At 40.2% G+C, this 19,111-nt stretch overlaps 1 protein-coding gene across 1 annotated transcript; it reads right to left on the bottom strand.

Annotated features, from left to right (window-relative positions):
• Positions 1-8,627: 8,627 nt before the first annotated feature.
• myoz2a (myozenin 2a) lies at positions 8,628-18,928 on the bottom strand. Its single transcript, XM_085138636.1, has 6 exons — positions 17,000-18,928; positions 16,057-16,140; positions 15,164-15,330; positions 12,919-13,063; positions 10,873-11,056; positions 8,628-10,184 (listed from the first exon to the last, which is right to left on the bottom strand). Exons 1-6 carry the CDS (start codon positions 17,205-17,207, stop codon positions 9,959-9,961), a joined length of 1,014 nt encoding a protein of 337 aa, XP_084994762.1. The 5' UTR covers positions 17,208-18,928; the 3' UTR covers positions 8,628-9,958.
• Positions 18,929-19,111: the final 183 nt, after the last annotated feature.

Below are 19,111 nucleotides of genomic sequence, written 5' to 3'. Positions count from 1 at the left end.
CGCGCGCGCACGCACGCTCCAATATTTGCAGAGCGCCAACTCTGCTGGCAAGCTCGTTAATGTTGCTTTATGGTGCTGGTGAGGAGGGGGGGGGGCAGCTTACTGCTACAATGCGGAGTGCACTAGAAACAGCATCACATGCGCACTTGGACGATTCTTTATAATATTCCAAAAGTCAGTTAAAGTATATTTGAGTGTATAAAATTTTTTTTGCACAATGTGTGCTTTACAGATTCCCATAAATCTGACAGAATATCCGCATTCTTGCTTCTTCTTTTTTTTTTTGTTGCTTTTTTTCCCCCGCAGATCAAGTGTTGCAGCGTTTAAGGTTTGTTTACACCTGCATGGTTACACTAATACCGTGGTGGCAATTCCTAACAGCGATGATTATGAACAACTGGGAGTGGAGGGAAGTCATGTAAGGCTGGTGTTACCCAAACACCATCTGCCTGATCCTGTTATATAAAGAAAGCAAATGAAAGGAGTGTACAATTAAGCCCCCCTCATCCCAACCTCTCTCTCTTTTTTTTAAGTTAGACACTAGTGTTTCATCCCTGACGTGTTTCGTGGCTCAAGCTCACCATATTCGTTTTTTTATTTAGAATAATTACATTAATTTAAACAAGCAGCTTGGATTTCGTCGGGAGTTGACATTTACTCAGTTATACCCTCTAAACCAACACCAGGCATCTTGTTATCCTTTTTCTACATGACAACTACATCACACTGTATATGGTTGAGATAAATTTATCCAACTTGACTGATTATGCATGTGAGCATGCTGGTTTTTGGTAATGGATTTGTCTGATGCATCAATACAAATATCAATAGTGTCGATACCAACGCTAGTATTGGTATTGGATCATGACGCACTGCTCTCCCATACATAAACTGCCTTTAAAGGTTACTGGTGGCAGTATTGGCTCTGTATTTCCTCTGTATCCAATCGATACTAAAATTTGCAGTATAGCACAGCACTATTTCCAATGTCTCTCTAACACGGAAATGTGCCTGCACCGCACCACCTGCATTTAAACTCATAAATCCTGTGTAAGTGATTCATTAGAAAGACTAATAAGCAAACGTTAAATAAGTCCATATATTTTTAGATAGCTATAAAGACAGAAGAAAACTCTGCTTTTAAAAACACTCGTTAAGTCACTCGTTAAGGCTGAGGAAACTGCGCAATGATGGAGTGTGCGCTGAGGGGACACAATGTATCAGAGTGGTCCAGCCTTTCCCCAGGAAGTACTTGAAAAGGCCCATTGAGGAGACAGTGCTATTTCCCTGTGCACACATTTCCTAGAGGGACATATAATGCTTCCTCTTGAAATCTAAAAAAGCTCCGGAGTGCAGTAATAATATTCATGAGTGATGTGAGCCTTTAAGATCTTGGTGTAAAAGTATTTAACTTACCTCTAGGCCTATACTTGCTTTATTTTATGGAAATACACATTTTAATAAAATATATTCTACTTCTATTGAATGGGATGCAGTTAAGCCATGTACACTGGGGTGGTTTTATAGAAGTGATATTAAGATTTATTTTTTTCACACAGGATTAACAGTTACTTTGTTACCAGTGGTTCACGCTCACATTAGAAAAGATTCATATTATGGACACCTTCTTGGCTACCTTTGAAGTGCTGCCACTGAGTAATTTAAAGTCCCTATAAATTATGAATCAGACAGCTCGAAGAGATCAGGCCTTTAACAAGTTCCACAAATGCAAGCTTAATATTTTTTTTACTTTCCTGACCTTGGTGGACAGCTTGCAATCCAGCTGGTGCATTTGATAATTTGTGCCCCGTCAGCATTATTTCCAACTTTGCGCTGAAACTCTAAAAACAAAATGACTTTATCATTGCACTGACACATCATTGCCTGGATGTAATGCACTTTAAATGACTTTTGCAAAGTAGTGGCTCATTGATTTTAAGATTCATTTTTTTGCCTCTTTCTACTTTTCTACTATTTTTTGTCTGTGCTTCTCACTTTTTGCAAATGGTCCAAATGTCTGGTAAATTCTCCCAAAAGCCCAGCCAACCACCAATCTTTCCAGGTTTGATTCTGTTGTGAAGGGCGTTTTATTTTAAGAATAATTACCAACACTTTGCCAGCTCTGCAAGGAGACAGCGCACATGGTAAATGTCCCGTAGAGACCTGGTGCCATTGCCCGGACTTCTCACCTTCAGAAAGCTCCAGTGAGCAGCAAGAGATTTGCTGAACACAGTGAATAAACACAGCTCAAATGACAAAACTATACCATCTCTTTGCCAAGAAAGAAAACCACAACCAGTACACATCAGATTAGTAGAATCAGCTTTTATTGAAATAGATTCATTGATTATCTCAAATGGGTTACTGGGCAACTAAATCCCATTTCACCTCAGCTGCGCGGTGCCATTTTTTAATGGTATATTTTTAGCACTGCTGTCTGATTTTTCCATCCAGATTTACTGTACACCATAAACGCAACGGGAGACTTGTGTGTTTAAAAGGTCTCTGCTTTCATCGTGCTTCTTTTCACTGTGAGACAGATTGAATCTAAATAGCAAAATCTTCTATTTAAATGTTGAAAAAGTTACAATTGGCTTCCCTAGAGGACAGCGGGAATACAGTGTAAGGAAATATGAATGAATAAAGCTTCAGTTTCTGTGTCTCTCATTGCTTTTATCTGCTGTAGTAAAAGCATCTGCAAATTTTAAAGCGCCTATTTGAAATCTGAACTCAATCTGCTCCTGTCTACACTCGGATACTAACAATCAAAGCCCCAGTGTGTGCGGATACAAGTTTTGAATGTGTCATCGTGGGAAACGCAAATAAGTTTTAAAAAATGCAGGGACACAAACAAATATGGATTTTTTAAGGACACAATGCAACATGTGAGATCGAGTTGTGAGATTGACAATCAAGGTTATTTTCCCTTCCTTAAACACAACTTCCCACAGAAGAACAACTGAACAAAGCAAAGCTTGTCGTCTGTGAACACCGTTTGCTGTGATCCTATTGAGCTACTACTAATGAAGCAGTGAATGTCCTGTTGTTACGTAAGAGATTAGACATGCTCCAACGCCGCGATGGAGGCCATGGGAGGGCGACGCCTCCAAAGCGACTTGTACTATATTTAACCGGGGTTTAAAATCCTGTAATAATTACTTTTTCGAACGAAGAAGCCTTTTCAGGTTTCACAAGAATGTTTCAATAAGTAGTTTCTGAAGAGGACTTTTGTTGGTCAACCACTTTTTCATCCACTTCATGGTCGAAACATCTAGAGATGCATTTTTGGGGTACAGTTCAAAATAAAAGCCTGTAGAAAAAGACATAGAACAGGCTAAGATACAAATATTATCTTTGGTATCTTGTCTACGTTGTATAACATTCACAAAAATGGCATTTGCGTAAGTCATGATGACTTGGCATCACCTCAGACTTGTCCCGTGGGACAGGAGCAGGGGCAATTTGTATTAATTTACATTTTCTATCTGACCCCGAGTGAGACACTGCTCATTGTTTTACTGCAGAAAAGGGGATGACATGAGCATTGTTTTTTGCCAATTCCCCATGTTACATTAACTCTGGAGTGCAGCCAAGGTGGTGACGGTGATATATCTTGCTGCTGTGTTTGCTGTATCCACGGTAGCTGCAGCGCACAGAGCAAGCATGCTATTGCCCCAGTGCATGTTCAGAAAGTGAGATAGCTTCACTGACTAAGATTAGGTACATAAATTATTCTTTCCCCCAAAAAGACATCAGCAGAATGGGCTACTTCCTGTATCAACATCGAGGGCAATTACTTTAGCATTTTTCTTTGTTGTTGTTGTTGTTGCTGCTGTTGTTGTTGTTGCTAGGAAAAAAGAGCATTTGCTTACCACCTAAAGGTGTCATTGCTGTAGATTGTTTTAGCTGCTGTTCATATTAGAAGCAGAAAGTTAATAATTCCTGGCTGACTATTAAACAAAGAGAGGAAATTGATGTATACTGACTGCTCCGGAATATAGATGAGCCCTCCGAAGGCACAAAGACCTAGGCTGGATTACGGTGAGGGAACACAGTGCTAATTGGTCTCAAGGGCTTTTGCAAGTAAACAGGAACATGATTTTGAATGTTCATTTGTCCATACAAGGCAATTATTTGCCTAGCTGTGTGCATCCCTCCATGAAGCTGTCTCTACATTCTGTTTGCTCAAGCTCGGTGCATTTAGTGAGAGAGGGAGAGCGCATGTTCCTGTCCTTAAAAGCTGGAAGAAGTTCAGAGATTCGTGCTGGCATTCACCTTAATGCCCACAACACTTCTGCACCTATTCACAGAAACTAGCATATTTATCACTGTTTGTCAGTTATTGTCCACTTGTGGTTTCTGAGGCGTGATCGACTGAAGGTTTTTTCTCAAGAGCCAGACATACTTGACCCTGTTGCGTCACTCCACCTCATTTCAGAAGCGGAATGTGTGCCTCGTCACCCTTCACCTCACCTCATGTGCAACTAAACGCCGCCCGACTGACCCCAGGAATGCTTTATGTTCGCTCGTATATTTAGAAATCCCACCGGGCTTTGCACTTTCCTGTGAGAATGCACACCTGCTTCGCATAAGATGAGAAAGACATAAACTAAAACGCTGACACACTAGATTAGCTTTGCATTTTAGTTGTTAGTGGATTTTGATGTCAGGAGGTCATATATTAAAAATATATATATATTAAAAGGTTAATCCCAGATTTCCAACATTTCTAACCTAACCTAACCAACCTAAAACGTGACACTGAACACATTGGAAGTGCGGCCATATGCAAAAACCTTTGAGAGAATCATATGTCTTCATGTGGGCACACCTTGCAGTTGTTATTTCACAGCACATTTGTTTTTCTTGCCAGACCCATGCATACTTAGAGGAATCCTTCTGGGATATTGGCCGGTCAACATGCGCAACCTTTAAGCAGTTGTCTGTGTCAGCAGCCATACTGCACAATCAGTGTTCGGTGCTGTGTGTGCAGATGGAAACCCACAAGACGTCAGCTTTAAAACCTGACAGCAAATGCAACAGCAGCAGGGACCATAGTTAACTGCTGATAAACATACAGAAAGCCAGCTGTTCAGACTTAGCCGGGTCACACTGTACAAAAAAACATGACTCTAACATCTCTACTTCTTGCATCTGTTGAACACACCCAAAAACTGTACGTTTTCATCTTGTCAGGGTTCTTATTGCATATCAAGTGATAACTTGATATCTATTGGGTGTTTGTGTACTTATTCTTTTGCTCCAAAGGCATTTTATTTTTGAAGGACTGTCCTCTGAAATTTCGACATGCTATCACGAGTGTCTGGTGCTCTTATTCAAAGCAAATCTTTTTATCAGTGGTGTTAAAGACTCTACAGTGTCTTTTAACTTAACAAGGCAACGGCCTATTAACTTCACATCAGTGATCATGATAGACTACGATAGTAGTCAAACAGTAGTTTCTCTTTGCCAGCATACAAAGGATTTGTTTTTATGCTGACAAAGAAAGGATATTTTTGAAAAATAGGACATTTTAAAGGAACCCAGTGAAAATCTGGAGAGAGTTGTAGATTTACACAAGAACCAGCAATATCCCAATTAGTAGATGCTCTGCTCTACGTCCTGAGTCATAGCTGCCCCAAGGAAGCTATTTTGAACATGGAATTTGGAGTCCTGGAATCCATATTTCTAAACAACTGCAGATTTCCAGATCAAACAGTTGTTTGTAAGTACAAATTATTTGGATGTGTCACCACTCAGGCCAGTTATGGAAGAAGACCCAGATGAGAGGAAATTGGTTAGGATGTAGAGTTGGATGTCTCAAAACCGGTCTTGGTCTCAAGATTTCGAGACCACTTTTAGGTGGTCTTGGTCTTGTCTTGGTCTGGACGGACTTTGGTCTTGGTCTTGTCTTGGTCTCGCTGTCTCGGTCTTGCTGTCTCAGGTCGACATAGTGGTCAGGAGATTTGGAGTCAACAGTATCCATGACACACAATGTAACATTCAATAATGTGTCATGCGCAAAAGCATCAGCTCTCAGAGCCGTGCTTAGAGAGTGCTTTGTAGTGAATCTGAAGAGTCGACTCCCATTGAGCGAGAGCCGGCTCCTCACTTAATTTCCTTTCGCTGCTCAGCTCTCACACAGTGGCTCAGCTATGCTCCAATCCCTCCATATTGTGGCCAATCACATGCGAGGATATAGGATAATATCATTATGTGAAAAACAGAGAGGGTGAGAGACGCAACAGTCAAGTGGAGCGTGCGTCTGTCCTCTCAGTAAGTGAGTGAGACAGTAGACAGCGGTGAGGAGGGCTGTGCGAGTGCATCGCAAAAACACATAAATATGCCTGACACCCGTAAACAAAGCTGCATCTGGCTGCAGTTTAAAGAGTTTTTCGTCTCGGTCTCATCTCGACTTTGCCTTGGTCTTGGTTTAGGCGGCTTGACTACAAGTCTATTAGGATGTTCAGGAACAACCCAGAAAACCACCAAGGCTCAAGCCTGCCATGAACCGGAAACTGCTGAAACACCAGCGTCACTGTCCACAGTGAAGCCAGTTTTACATCATCATGGACTGAGAGGCCAAGAAAGAAGCTCCTTCTCCAAAATCAGCACTTTCAAAAACTGCACATGGAAGTGTATATTGGAGTCGCTATGTATACTTGTACACGCAGTCACAAAGATGTATTCTGTAAAGTCATTACACCCTACAAAAAGATTATTTTTAAATTGATAACAGCTCCAAATTACTATGACATCCATGCCCATAATGAGTGTATGTAAACTTCAGACCACAACTGTAAAAGAGCAAAGGATTACAAGTTTAATCTCCTGTTCAAAGACTCCATAAGAGTCCACTGCTGAACCTACATCCAACCTTTTAGTTTGGGACAATCCTCTAGCCTGGGCAAACTGTAGCTCTAGCCTGTACCTACTGTTCTATTTCATGTCAAGGCAAATGTGCCTCAGGGGAGACTGGTTGCAGTTTGACACAAATAATCGAATCGTCTGGCTTCCCCAACCCCCAGCTAGGGTCTCTGCCAATAATATTTCCAGTGCTGCATTTTGATAATGGCTACATTCAAAGTTCAAAGAGAGGTTGTGCCTGGTGCTGATAAACACTGCTCGATATCCGCTGTGGTACTTGGCTGGGCTATTGGAAGTGTTGGATGCTAGGCGGTGTGCTGTACAAACAGTTTTTCTGAAGAGACTGGTTAGAGGAATTCAGTAGGACAAAAAAAGGGAGTGGCAGCCGAAGCTGCACATACCAAAGGCTCTCCAACAGTGACAAGGAACGCCTACACTGGCCTGAGTCACATGGCTGCAAAATATCTGACAGGCATTTCTTATTTCATTTTTGGCAGCAGGAACAGAACCACTTTAACAGAAATCAGCAGCTAAGTATGTAGCAGTGTTGCAAATAGTCAAGGTTTCATTATGTAGCAAAGCAAGTTATCTTTATCAAAGGATGATTTGCCTTGATAAACTGAACTGAAAGTTAATTCAAGGCAATCAACTTACCTGAAATCAAAATGACACCTTGTCACAGTGATTGACAGTTGTAGCCAACCTACACTAAGATGTAATCTGTCATAACTGAGACCTTTTAGCTGTTAAACCTCCTGACCGTTCAGTATCGTTTAGTATTGTCTGTTTGGTATTTCCCACTCATATTTCGATCAGTTGGGCTTGAGTTGTAAAATATACACACATCACAAGACCAAGCAAAATTACTATTTACTATTTACATAAAAGAATAAGATCTTGAAAAATAGAAATAAGAAAAAAATAGTGATAATTTCGTTAAAAAAAAGGCTACTGAAGTATTAAACACAATAAAATGCAATGTTACTTTCATGAAATATAGGTTATCAAAGTATGCTGTGTAAGTATGTCAAACATAGAAACTCTGGTTATGTAAATGAAAATTTAAATTTAAAATTTATGTAAATTCAATTCAATTTATGTAACTTCAAACACAGGTACATCAGAGGCTATTTAAGAGTGATCTATATCAGATATTATGAAAGAATCATGTTACCTAGCAACCATCTGGCAACAGGCTAAAATGATCATTTTTTTGGCAATTATGCACATATGACAATTTATAAAAGCATCTTATCATTCTTTCACCTAATTTGTATCCATGAAAGTTGAATTTTGCTTGATATAGTTTGGCACATTCACACTGCCTGACAACCACCTAGCAATGTGCTAATATGATCTGCTTTTAGCCTTTATGTGCCTACAGTTCGATATGAAAGCGTCCTTTCATTTTAATTTCATGTAAGCAACATCTCATTTATATACCTATTTTTTGCATATAAACAACATCTGTCCTCCAGAGAGTTTTTTAATCTTATCAATATGTTTCAGTGTATCTCTCTGACATCACCAAGAATAGAGCATGGCCATGTAATATTCATATTACTGCTAGTACCAGGTTGATTTGATTTGTGTAATTTGGCATACCTTCGCCTTTTCTTCCTGTTTCCATTTGTTAAGAATGGCCTCTTGACAGTCACCCTTCCACTGAGTCCATTTCTGATGAGGTGAGGGATCTCTCAGGTCCTATGTCAGGTCTTTGCTGTGTTTTTTGTTTTTTTGTTTGTGGGGGGGTAGGGGGGGGGGGGGGGTTCAGGTTTTTTAAAGCACATTTCTTTCAGATACTGTTTATCTTCTGTAGATAGCCTTTCAGTTCTGCCAATAGTTCTTTTATCTTCCATCAAGTTTCCTCGATTTTTTTAAGGACACACTGCACACCATTGACAGCTATCTCAGGATTTTGGTCAATAGCTCATCAGGAATCACATTGTTGGTGAAAAAAGTATTTTGTGCCTGCCAAACTGTCAGTCAAACTATCATTTTTAAAATAGATTCAACTAAAGAAATGGGAATCAGCTGTTTGTTTTTGTGCTACTAGTGACAAAGTGCCGAAAGATATAATTTAAAACAGATTAATAGAAACACTTAGTACAAAGTTAGCATACTAGCTAAAAGTTAGCCTGACAGTATGCTACTATACTAGCTGCTTTAAGCAAAAAAATATTGTATGAAGAGATGGTGCTTGAGTATACACGAACAAAATTCCAATAATTTCTTTAATTTCTATTTTATTTTATTTTATTAATTTATCTCTCTGAATAACCACAAGATAACTGCACAATATCTATTCGCCCCAAATGCAACATGTATGGTATTTGGAATAAATCTGGTTGCTTAAGCTTGTTGTAGCTGAGGTGCCTTCCAAAATAGGCTGTTGTGGTAGTAAACAGAAAGACAGCGGCCACAGCTTATCAAACGTCAATCTTTCTTCTGCTTGGCATAGCCAAAAGGTGAGAGACACATCAGTCAAGTCGCTCATGTCGCTGAAGCAGATTTGATTTGTCAGGCAGTGTAACCTTGAGGCATGTTACACTGGCTCACATGGATCTCTGGCCTCTCGCACACTATGATAACTGAGAAATTTGCATAGGACTATGGCACAAAAATGCACCATCCTTCACTGAAGCTAGCTCATACCAACCCGTATCGCACACATACATATTGCATTCTGTTCCCTTTCCCAAAACAGAAATGTAATTTTTTCCCCCTTTGACAGAAACTTACAATTCTTTTTAAACCAATTAAAAGAAAAATCAAAAATTCTGATTGGATTTTTGATCATTGTACGCCACTTTATTGAGCAAAAATGTGAGATAAAATCTGTTTATGAAAATCAATATACAACAGTTTTCAGTAGTGTGTCTGTCTAATGTACACAGTGATTTTTTAAAATTATTCCCTGCAGTGCAACTGTTAACATCACTGGAAAGACCAAAGGGTGCTACATACACGCTAACTTGAACCAGCAACACCCAACAGGATGCTCTGTTCTGACTCCAGCGTCACTCCACAAACAACAACCTCAGGTTAAGCAACTAAGTAGACAGCATCTCTGTGTGACTTCAACATGGGTTCAAAGGTCTTCTGACTCAGGGATGAGCGCATTCTCGACAGAACCATTAGGGAGGGGGACTGGACCACCCGTAGACACCCATCCCAGAGCAGATCTGTTGAAGGAGGGTCGAATTACCGGGGTGTCCCCTTGGAGCTCCGGGAGCTCTGGGAGGATTTCTACCTGAAGGGTCTTGACAGGAGCAGGCCTGGGTGCTTTGCTGAAACCACCGAAAGGGGTTGCCACCCTGGAGATGACAAAGCCACGGTGTTAACAGCAGACAACATGTGCTAATGACAGAAACTTGAAGTGACATTTGAAGTGATGCAATTAATTAAAGCCAAGCAAAGACATTGACCCGGGGACATTTCTAAGATACAGTTGCTGAGTGTGAGAAACACTGTGCTACGAATGAGGTGAAGGACAGTATTTTCTTTGCTCACTCACCACTTGCATTCATGCTATATTAAAGCAAGAATGTATAATTCAGAGAGAGAAATTGTTTTGAATGGATGCAATTTACATTCATAAATAGTAAAACACACTCTCAACAGTTATATATTTAAATGTTTTATTGTTATAGCTTCACTGTTAACTCCTAATTTCCATTTGTATTTCCATTTGTTCACCTGTTTCAGGGATGTCAGACTTATTTTACATCGTGGGCCACATAAGGTCTGCTTTGATTCAAGTGGGCCGGACCAGTGAAGCTGCCCTTGCTGTTTGTGCATAGAAGTTTAACTGTGCATTTAATCTCAGGGCTATCTTTTACTTGATTATTTTGATCTAGTATGAATGGCCATGGGTCTTTATCAGTAAGAAAATCTGTAAAACTTCATTTAAAAGTCCAAAATATATGCCCTCTTTCACATTCGAAAGGATGATTCTGGCCCTCGGGCCTTATATTTGACACATCTGACCTATTTGGGCATTACCTGTTGAAGCTTTTGTACCCCGGCAGGTCTTGTTGAGGTGCCAGCTCTGGCATGCGGGTGATGAGAGTGTCAGCCAAGGCAGGGTCATTGATAATGGCCTGCTCCCAGGGTGAGTGGTAGGATTTCGGCACAGCTGTACTGTTGAACTTCTCCGGAGGGATGTCTTTCAAAGGACCTCCATACCCTGGATAAATTATACAACACTGGCAGTGAAGGCATGTGGGGCTTTTCTGTTTTTCTATGTCAAATAAAGACCAGGCGTTGGCTTTTTCCACACGGTTCGCTAACCAGAACTTAGTGAGAGTCAGTTCAAAATACTTTCTTCAACAGCCACCAGCGAACATACTGTCCAAAGAAAACAGATCCTTCACTTTCATCGCAGATCTGAAGAAAACTTGAGTTCAGAAGTGAAAAAACGTTTCCCCTTTCCACCGTCTGTAACTGTTAAACTTTTAACTGATTTTGTTTTTTCTTTTAGTTTGACTGCATGTAAATGCAAAAGAACAAAGAGATAAGGTCAGGTCAGACTAAAGGAAAGTGACATTTTTAAAAAAATATCTTAATCTGTATTTTGTTACAAATGTGTACCTAATTTAACAGCAGTGTAAGTGTCCTGTCTTTCTTCTTTAGCTCCTTTTTTTCTCATTAAAGTTCACAGCCAAACAGAATAAAGGCACAGCTTCCCCGTGTTTGTGTGTGTGGGTGTGTGGATGCATGCCTGCATGTATGTCTCCCCACATACACTGTGTGTGTTGATGGGAGAGTCCAATCGAAAGTACTATCCTTCAAACCCAGCGCTTCACTCAGGGGGGCTTGCAAGCTTGGCGTTACATAACACGGGCCGCTGTGTCACGTCCTAACCCCTCACAATGAACAATTCCCCCTTCCTGAGTTTATGTTTTGCCCTGAGGAGGAAGCAGGAGAAACCAAACAGACCTGTGGGGAAGTTTACAGATTTTTTTTTGGTAGGGGGGGAATAATCTATGACAAAACACTGTGTAAAAATGTTTCTGAGGCCATGGGATATTATTCCTGTGGTTGGACGATTACACCCCAGCTTCATGCAGGGATAAAAGAAGGAACTAAACCAAAAAGGAAATGTAAAAAAGACAGCAATTGGCTTAATTAGTGTCCAAGTGGCCTGATAACTAAAGGCACGTTTGCTTATTCCTTGTTCCATTGTTGAAAAATGGCACAAAAATAACTTTTTGTGAAGTTTCCGGTGTTTAACTGTTGAAATGGGCTTACTGTATATGACTATTGCCTGGCATGCACTCCTACAGTAAGTGGATGAGTGGGCTATTTAAAACATAATTCCCATTTGATACCTGATGCACTTTGGCCTGATTTCTGCTACAGTTGGACTGACTTCATTCACATACTCTGGGGTCTGTGTCTGGTCCACAAATAGCACCCCACCCTAGTGTCAACACGGTCATCCTTAAATCATGGTTTTGTGTCAGCTGAGCAAAATTAGGACATGAGGGAGGATGTGAGTGCACAGCTGATGGTATCAGCAGCACAAGAGCCAAACAGGAAACGGTTTCCGTGAGTAAAACTCAACGAATTTTCGAATGATGGTAAGAGCTGATTGCAATAAGGACGGTTGAATAAAAGGAGTAGACATGAGAGAAGGGAGTAGGATGAATATATAAAAATAAATAAAGGAGTCAGGCTTAGAGAGGGAGAACAGAAATGTGTAATCATATTTAGCCCGAGGCCAGCAGATTCCAGGCAAAGAAGAAAATTGTTTTCCTGCACGATCAAAGCCTGCTTGAGTACAAACAACGAGAAACAGTTGAATCCATATCAAAACACGGCACATCTAGTACTTTGCGCAGAGCACATGCGCGCAGTCAGTCCGCTGGGAGCTGTACTTAACATTCATCATACAGCAAAAAGACCAAAGTTTAGTACAACACAATTAACGCAAACAGGTTAAATGGATAGAAACAGCTGACTATAAGTCAGTAGTATATCACTGCTGTATGATTTTGAGTCCTTGGAAAGTTTTTTCAGTGCACTGTATCACACAGCTTTACCTACCCGGGGCAATGCTGGTGGGATCTGGCACCATTTCCATAGTTGTTGTGTCACATGTCACTTTCGGTGGCTGGTCAACACCTACATTGTTCTGGCCGCTGTGGCTGTCAGTGGTATTCCCAGTCTCAGTTTGGAAGATGGCAATGCTCTACAAGAAAGATCAAAGAGGTCAGTCGGGCCCACAAAAAAGGTTTGAAACCATTTATCAATCAGTTGATTCCTGACAATTCATATCAACGTTTCACACGCTAGATTTTTGGAGCATTTTCGACATCATTTGTTTGGTTACTTGGTAACAGGAGAAACAAGCAGCAAACATCTTGCCATCTTTGAGATTAATATGACATACAAATGGATAACCATGACATGCATATCAAAGTTTCCTCAGTTTAGAAGTCATAAATCTAAACAGTAAATCAGTCGTATCTTCAATGCAGCCATATCACATGATAAGCACATAACAGATCTTCAATTTTCCACGTTTTCCTTAAACAAAGGAGCTATCTGTTTGTCCAGTTGTCTGTCTATTTGCCCTCTACATTCGAAATACTATTCTCTGGACTGAGATGAAATGTACTGCAGCCCCAGTACCCAGCTTTTCATCCCCTCTGAAAGATATTTTTGATGATTTACTCGAGGGTTTCCTCAGGAAATGTTGACAACTTGAAACAAAATCCTTCTATTGCCCAGAGCAATAAACAAACTGAGATATCTAAGTCCTTCATACATCAAAGATGAGGGGAAAAACTTCTCTTGAGCATAATAATTATTTTATCTGTGGACTTCAAGGGGGCATTGAAAAGTACACAAGGGAACCACACAACTAAATTAAAGAGGACATAACTAGGGATCTTAATTAATTAGATATAACAGAGAGAAACCCAGCTGTGCGCTGTGAGACACGAACTTCTTTGTGTGACCAGATCAGCGAAAGGTACAGCTGAAAAAACAAAATGCTAACTTGGCGTGTTGCCCATCCATACACAAAGGAACATTAATAAAACTACTTATGACCAACTGCACGACTTGTGCTACAGACACGCTGCCCTGTGTTTGTGGCACAAGCAATATAAACACTCGAAGTGCTTAATCTTTCCCACATATACTTTGTCAGGATGTAAGGTGGAATGTTTTTCATGTTTTGGTGAAAGAAGATGTATTAGAAAATGGATAATTGGGCATGAAAAATATGCATGCTAGCAATGTGAAATTCTTACGGTTCCCTCTTAATCTTTATCCCTACAAATGATCATAAATTTATGTGCATTTCAATGATTAGTTGTGCAGTTTAATGAGATTATCTGCTTATTTGCTGTCTTATCGGGAATTAGGAGGTTAAAAGATTTAAAGATTGCAACCTTGGGTGCTAAAGAATTGACCGATAGAGATGCCAAGAACTGTCTCCAAAAGTGACTGAATCCCCTTAGAATCCAGTATGTAAATGCTCAGCTTTAGACCAGAGATAAACATGTCTCCAACCTATTACAAAAGACAGCTTGGGTTTGTATTAACAGTTTAAGTTCTGCATGATTAAAAGCATGGCCCGCTTTTAGTAACCGGTCAGCACCAGGCCGGTAGCCATCTTTAGATTTCATCTTAGTGGCTGAACTGGACCTCAACAGTGTGTTTGTGATCTTGATCCTTTCTGGGGCCTTTTTAATTAAAATATCTGACTCACATTATTGTTTAATGTGAGCTACAGTGGCTACATTAATGCTTTAAAGTAACAGCTACGTATGGGATTTACATGCTGTTATGTTGCAGTGATCGATAAATAAACTTTAGTTTATTTATTTATCTTAAACTGGTACAGTTCAAACAAAGAAGATATGAAATGTGATTATAAAGTTTTAGAGGACATAGATTTTCTTTTGGGTTGATTGTTGGGTTGGTTGTGTTGGTTAATTTGATTAGTGTGGTTGGTAAGCTTGTTTGGTTTAGTTGGGTTGATTGATTGATTGTTTGGGTTGCGTTGGGTTGATCAGCTTAGTTGGTTAGATTAGGGTGATTGGTTTGTCTGGTTAGTCAGTTTGTTTGATTTAATTCGTTTTTATCTTTTGAGAGAGTCAAGGTAACTGGCTAGCAAATCTTCCCGATAAGGTAGCCTGCTACTGCCTGCAGCTTTAACTTTCCTACGCAAACATGAACAAGGACTAGGTTTTGGGACCTATTGTTGAAAAAGAAGATTTTTTTCCCCAATATCTAAACATTTCTTTAAGATAATAATTTAAACCACAGTTCTTCTTACATTCAGCTGTGTGTTGTTTTGGTTCTGGATGCTCTCAAAAGTGTATTTTTCTGATCGTCTCTGACGCATTTTGAAGAGACGGGAGCCCCGGTTGGAGGCGAAAGACAGCTCCTCCAGCATTATGTCCTTAGGCACACTCATTTTCTTTCCCAGATCCATTTCTATATCTGAACAGAGGGAAAGAAAACAAGAGACTAAACAACTTGTGTTTATTCAGTGCTTGAATCAGACTTCTGACAAGACAAATGTATTTTCATGAGTCCTATACTCCCACCTATGCTGAATCAAATTAAATCCATACAGGAAAAAAAAAACCTCACTGCACAAAAGAAAAAATCCTGTACATGGCTGCTGACTTAGCATTCCTGCCAGTATGATGAACGAGGAATTATCTTCCCTCGTAATCAGCTCATGTTCAATGCTTGTTTTGTGGTTTGCTCCGCATGCTAGCTACTGCATGCTGATCATGGAGATGTCATCGGCCTATATTCAAGCGTGAGACACATAATTTGCCAGAATATCTTTCAGCTGTCAGTAGCCTTCAGACCCTCCCCATCCCCAAGGCACACAGTTGTCCACGCCCTGAAATAGCGTGTTCAAAGGAGAACGACAAAGGATTAGTTACTATGAGCCATAAAAGTAGTCATTTGCTTATTTATAGGATCGTAGAGAGGAAGGTTGGCAACTGTTTTGCTTGAAAATGATGGGCTCATGCCTTTTATAAAGTAAATGTTGGAGAATTTGACAGTAAGGCTAACAGATCTGTACTGTAACCTATGGTGTTGTTAACTCCTTGTCTTTGTTTACATGTTTAATGAAGAAGGTAAGAACAGAATGTGGGAGGTCAGAGGGATCAGGAAAACATGCAAGTGAAGAGGAAACGATACAGCTACCTTCTTGGGCTTGAATTTCCCTGCAGATTGCTGCTGCCTGCATTTTCCTCTCTCTGGTTGTCATGGTGGAGAACTGTGACATGGCTGCCATTGGGGAGATTGGGGTGAGGCAAAAAGTCACAGGAGACAGTGCACATCAGTACAATCTGTTCAAATGTACAATCGAAGACAAAAGCAAGGCAGCTGCATGTTAGTCATCAAACACCCACAACCTGCACAAAATCCCACCGAAGCAGATAGAATTTATCAAGGCAGTGAAAAGGGCAAAGTTAGCACATCCCTTTAAATAACCTTGGGCTGTTAAACGCCAAGCACGTGCTCTGCAGATATGGCAACCAGCAGTGTCAGGGGCGTCTCGGAATCGATATGTTTGAAATTACCCAAGTGGGCTGAAAGGACAGGGATGCAGAGCATGGTGTTGTCACATCGGACACGTGAGACAGCAGATTAGAGAGCAAATCGGAAAGTTTACACCGAGGTGTCGGAGAACACGAGTGTTTTATTAGAATCCAAAATGCTTTTCACAAAGCAAAGGACAATTTCTCAAAGAACCAATGAGCATTTCACAGCAAGTCTTCAAATTACCATCACTTAGAAAACAGTTGATAACAGACAAGGTTGCAAAATGCTTTACCTCCAATACGCTGTTGTGTAGAGATATATATATATGCTATTTATAGCTTTGCACAGGTACATTCGCTTTAAATAAATCAGGACATATCCCATATATACAATTAAATTAATACAGAAAAAAGACTTACATTTTCATGTATGTGTTCATTAAAAGAATAAGTAAATAAATATAAAAGCAAGCTATCACACCACCAGTAAAATACAGAGGGACTGAGTGTAGGTGGCAGAGAGAGTCATGCTTGATTAAAAGTGCAAGTGTCACGTTAGACATGGACAGCACACCTGTGGAGAAGCCCAAGCGATGGCTTACCTGTCCCGAAGGACCCTCGGGGGGTTGTCTCAAGTTGTGCCTGTCTCCTCGGGGAAAGAAAGGTGAGGTCAGACCGGGTAGTGTGACCCGTGTGGGCGCTCACGCTCCCCGTTACTGAGGCTTGTGTTGGGGAGGGCAGCAAGTGGGGGCTGCAGCCTGTGAGTGACTGAATGAGTGGGTGGGTGGGTGTCAGTTTGTCTGTTGTCATTGGTATTTAGTTCACAAGCAGAGGGCGACTAAATTTAGACCGCTGCCACTACTACTTCACTTGCCCAACACCATCTCCCTTGGCCGGTGTTATTACAGTAGCTCAGAATGAATCTGTGTTCATTTCAAAACAGGCAAACATTTACCTAGAAGGCACTTTTAGAGTTATTATGTAAAAAAATGAGAATGAACTTAATGAAAAAAGCAAATAAATAAATAAAAGGCAAACACTTTTATCAGGCATACCTGTTACCCAGTCGGATAACTGCAGCTCACTGCATTTAGGCATGTACAGTGCTGCGCAAAAGTCCTGAGCCGCCACTAATTTCTTTATATATTTGGAAAATATACAGTAAGTGCAGAGATTGAAAACCAGTATTTGGTACGATCGCTTCCATTCTTCAACACAGTCTGAGCTCTCTTAGGCAAATTTCTCATCATTTCTTTAAGTAGCCTTCAGATATAGTTCTCCAAGCTTCTTAAAGGACATTCAAAGAAGAAAGCCCACACTGCAAGCTCTGCAGAAGCCATTGTGTTTGACTGCGAACCAGTGTGTGTTTTTCTATGCTGATATGCTTTTACAGCACTGGCAGTATTTGGGATCATTATCATGCTGAAAAATGAAGCTGTTACCAATTAGACAGAACCCCCACCATGCCATGTAGATGGCCGAAGACACTCAGTGTTGTCCCTCGCTATCCTAACACATCAAAGATGTCTTGAACCACACATTTCCCATTTGGATTAATCACTCTATGAGACCTGTTGCAACTGATTTTCAGTCTATTTCTTGTATAATCTGACAGTCTCTCCTCCATGTTTCCCTTTCTTCAGAATGGTTTCTTGACAGCCACCCTTCCACTGAGACCATTTCTGATGAGGCTTCAGTGAACAAAAAGGACTGAAAATGAATGAAAAAGCAGCTAATGTCAAAAGAAAAACTTTGAAAGACCTTCAGAAAGACTGGAAAACTATTCTTCAAGAGCACAAAAATTGCAAAAAGTCTGGAAGCAAAAGGAGTAACAAATGTGGGGCGACTTTAGACTTGTGCAAAATAATTAAATCCATATTTAAGGTAATCAGTTACCTGAATTTCTTCTGACAGCTTTGGGGAGTTTATATTGCATACATATCTGTATTGCTAGATCAGTAGTTCGGATAAACTTAAATGAAAACCCTCTGGAAGATAGAGTGAGGATATATCTGGCAGTTGATAAGTGTTGGAGGAATTGGAGTTGCTCTAACCATACATAGGGCAATAATGTGTTGCCAGCTTGCAACTTTTCTAATAGACATGCATTGAAAAATGCTAAAGACATGAAAACTCGCTTAGTAAACCACTGACGAAGCTTTAACATCAAAATAAAGCTGTTTCAGCACTCAGGAAATTGCTATGCACAGCTAACATTAAATATATTCAGTGACGTCCACCACGGGAACATGGTCCCCTCAGGGCTTGCAGACCAATCACATACTATTTGTTTTAAGTGCCATCATGTGATAAAGGAAGTACCAAAGTCTAATGGAATTAATTTACTTTATAATACCATCACAATGTTTCCAACGACCTTGCTACATTTAATTTAGTCTCATTTTCCCCCAGTTTTTTAAGAAGGCAGGCTGAGTTTGCGGCACATAGCAGAGCTATGTTGGACTCAGGGTTGGATATCGAGCTGTGGCATAACTGCACTGCATAGTGAACAGAAAGCTATGCCTGCACTGTAACAAAAGTCAGTAAAATATACAGCAAAACACCGTCAAATTCCAACGGTAATGGAGCGTAAAACCAAAAACTTCCTTTTACTGTATTAAATAGATTGAATAACCGTTAATTGTGAGACTGGATAAAACTTTGTTTTTTACTGTAATAAAATGTTGAAATTATATATATTTTCTGTGAAAACA

The sequence above is a fragment of the Neolamprologus multifasciatus genome, chromosome 3, assembly GCF_963576455.1.
Source record: "Neolamprologus multifasciatus chromosome 3, fNeoMul1.2, whole genome shotgun sequence".
In the NCBI taxonomy this organism is placed as follows: Eukaryota; Metazoa; Chordata; class Actinopteri; order Cichliformes; family Cichlidae; genus Neolamprologus; species Neolamprologus multifasciatus.
Note: the sequence above shows the minus strand (reverse complement) of the source record. Positions and strands in the feature narration are given on the sequence as shown.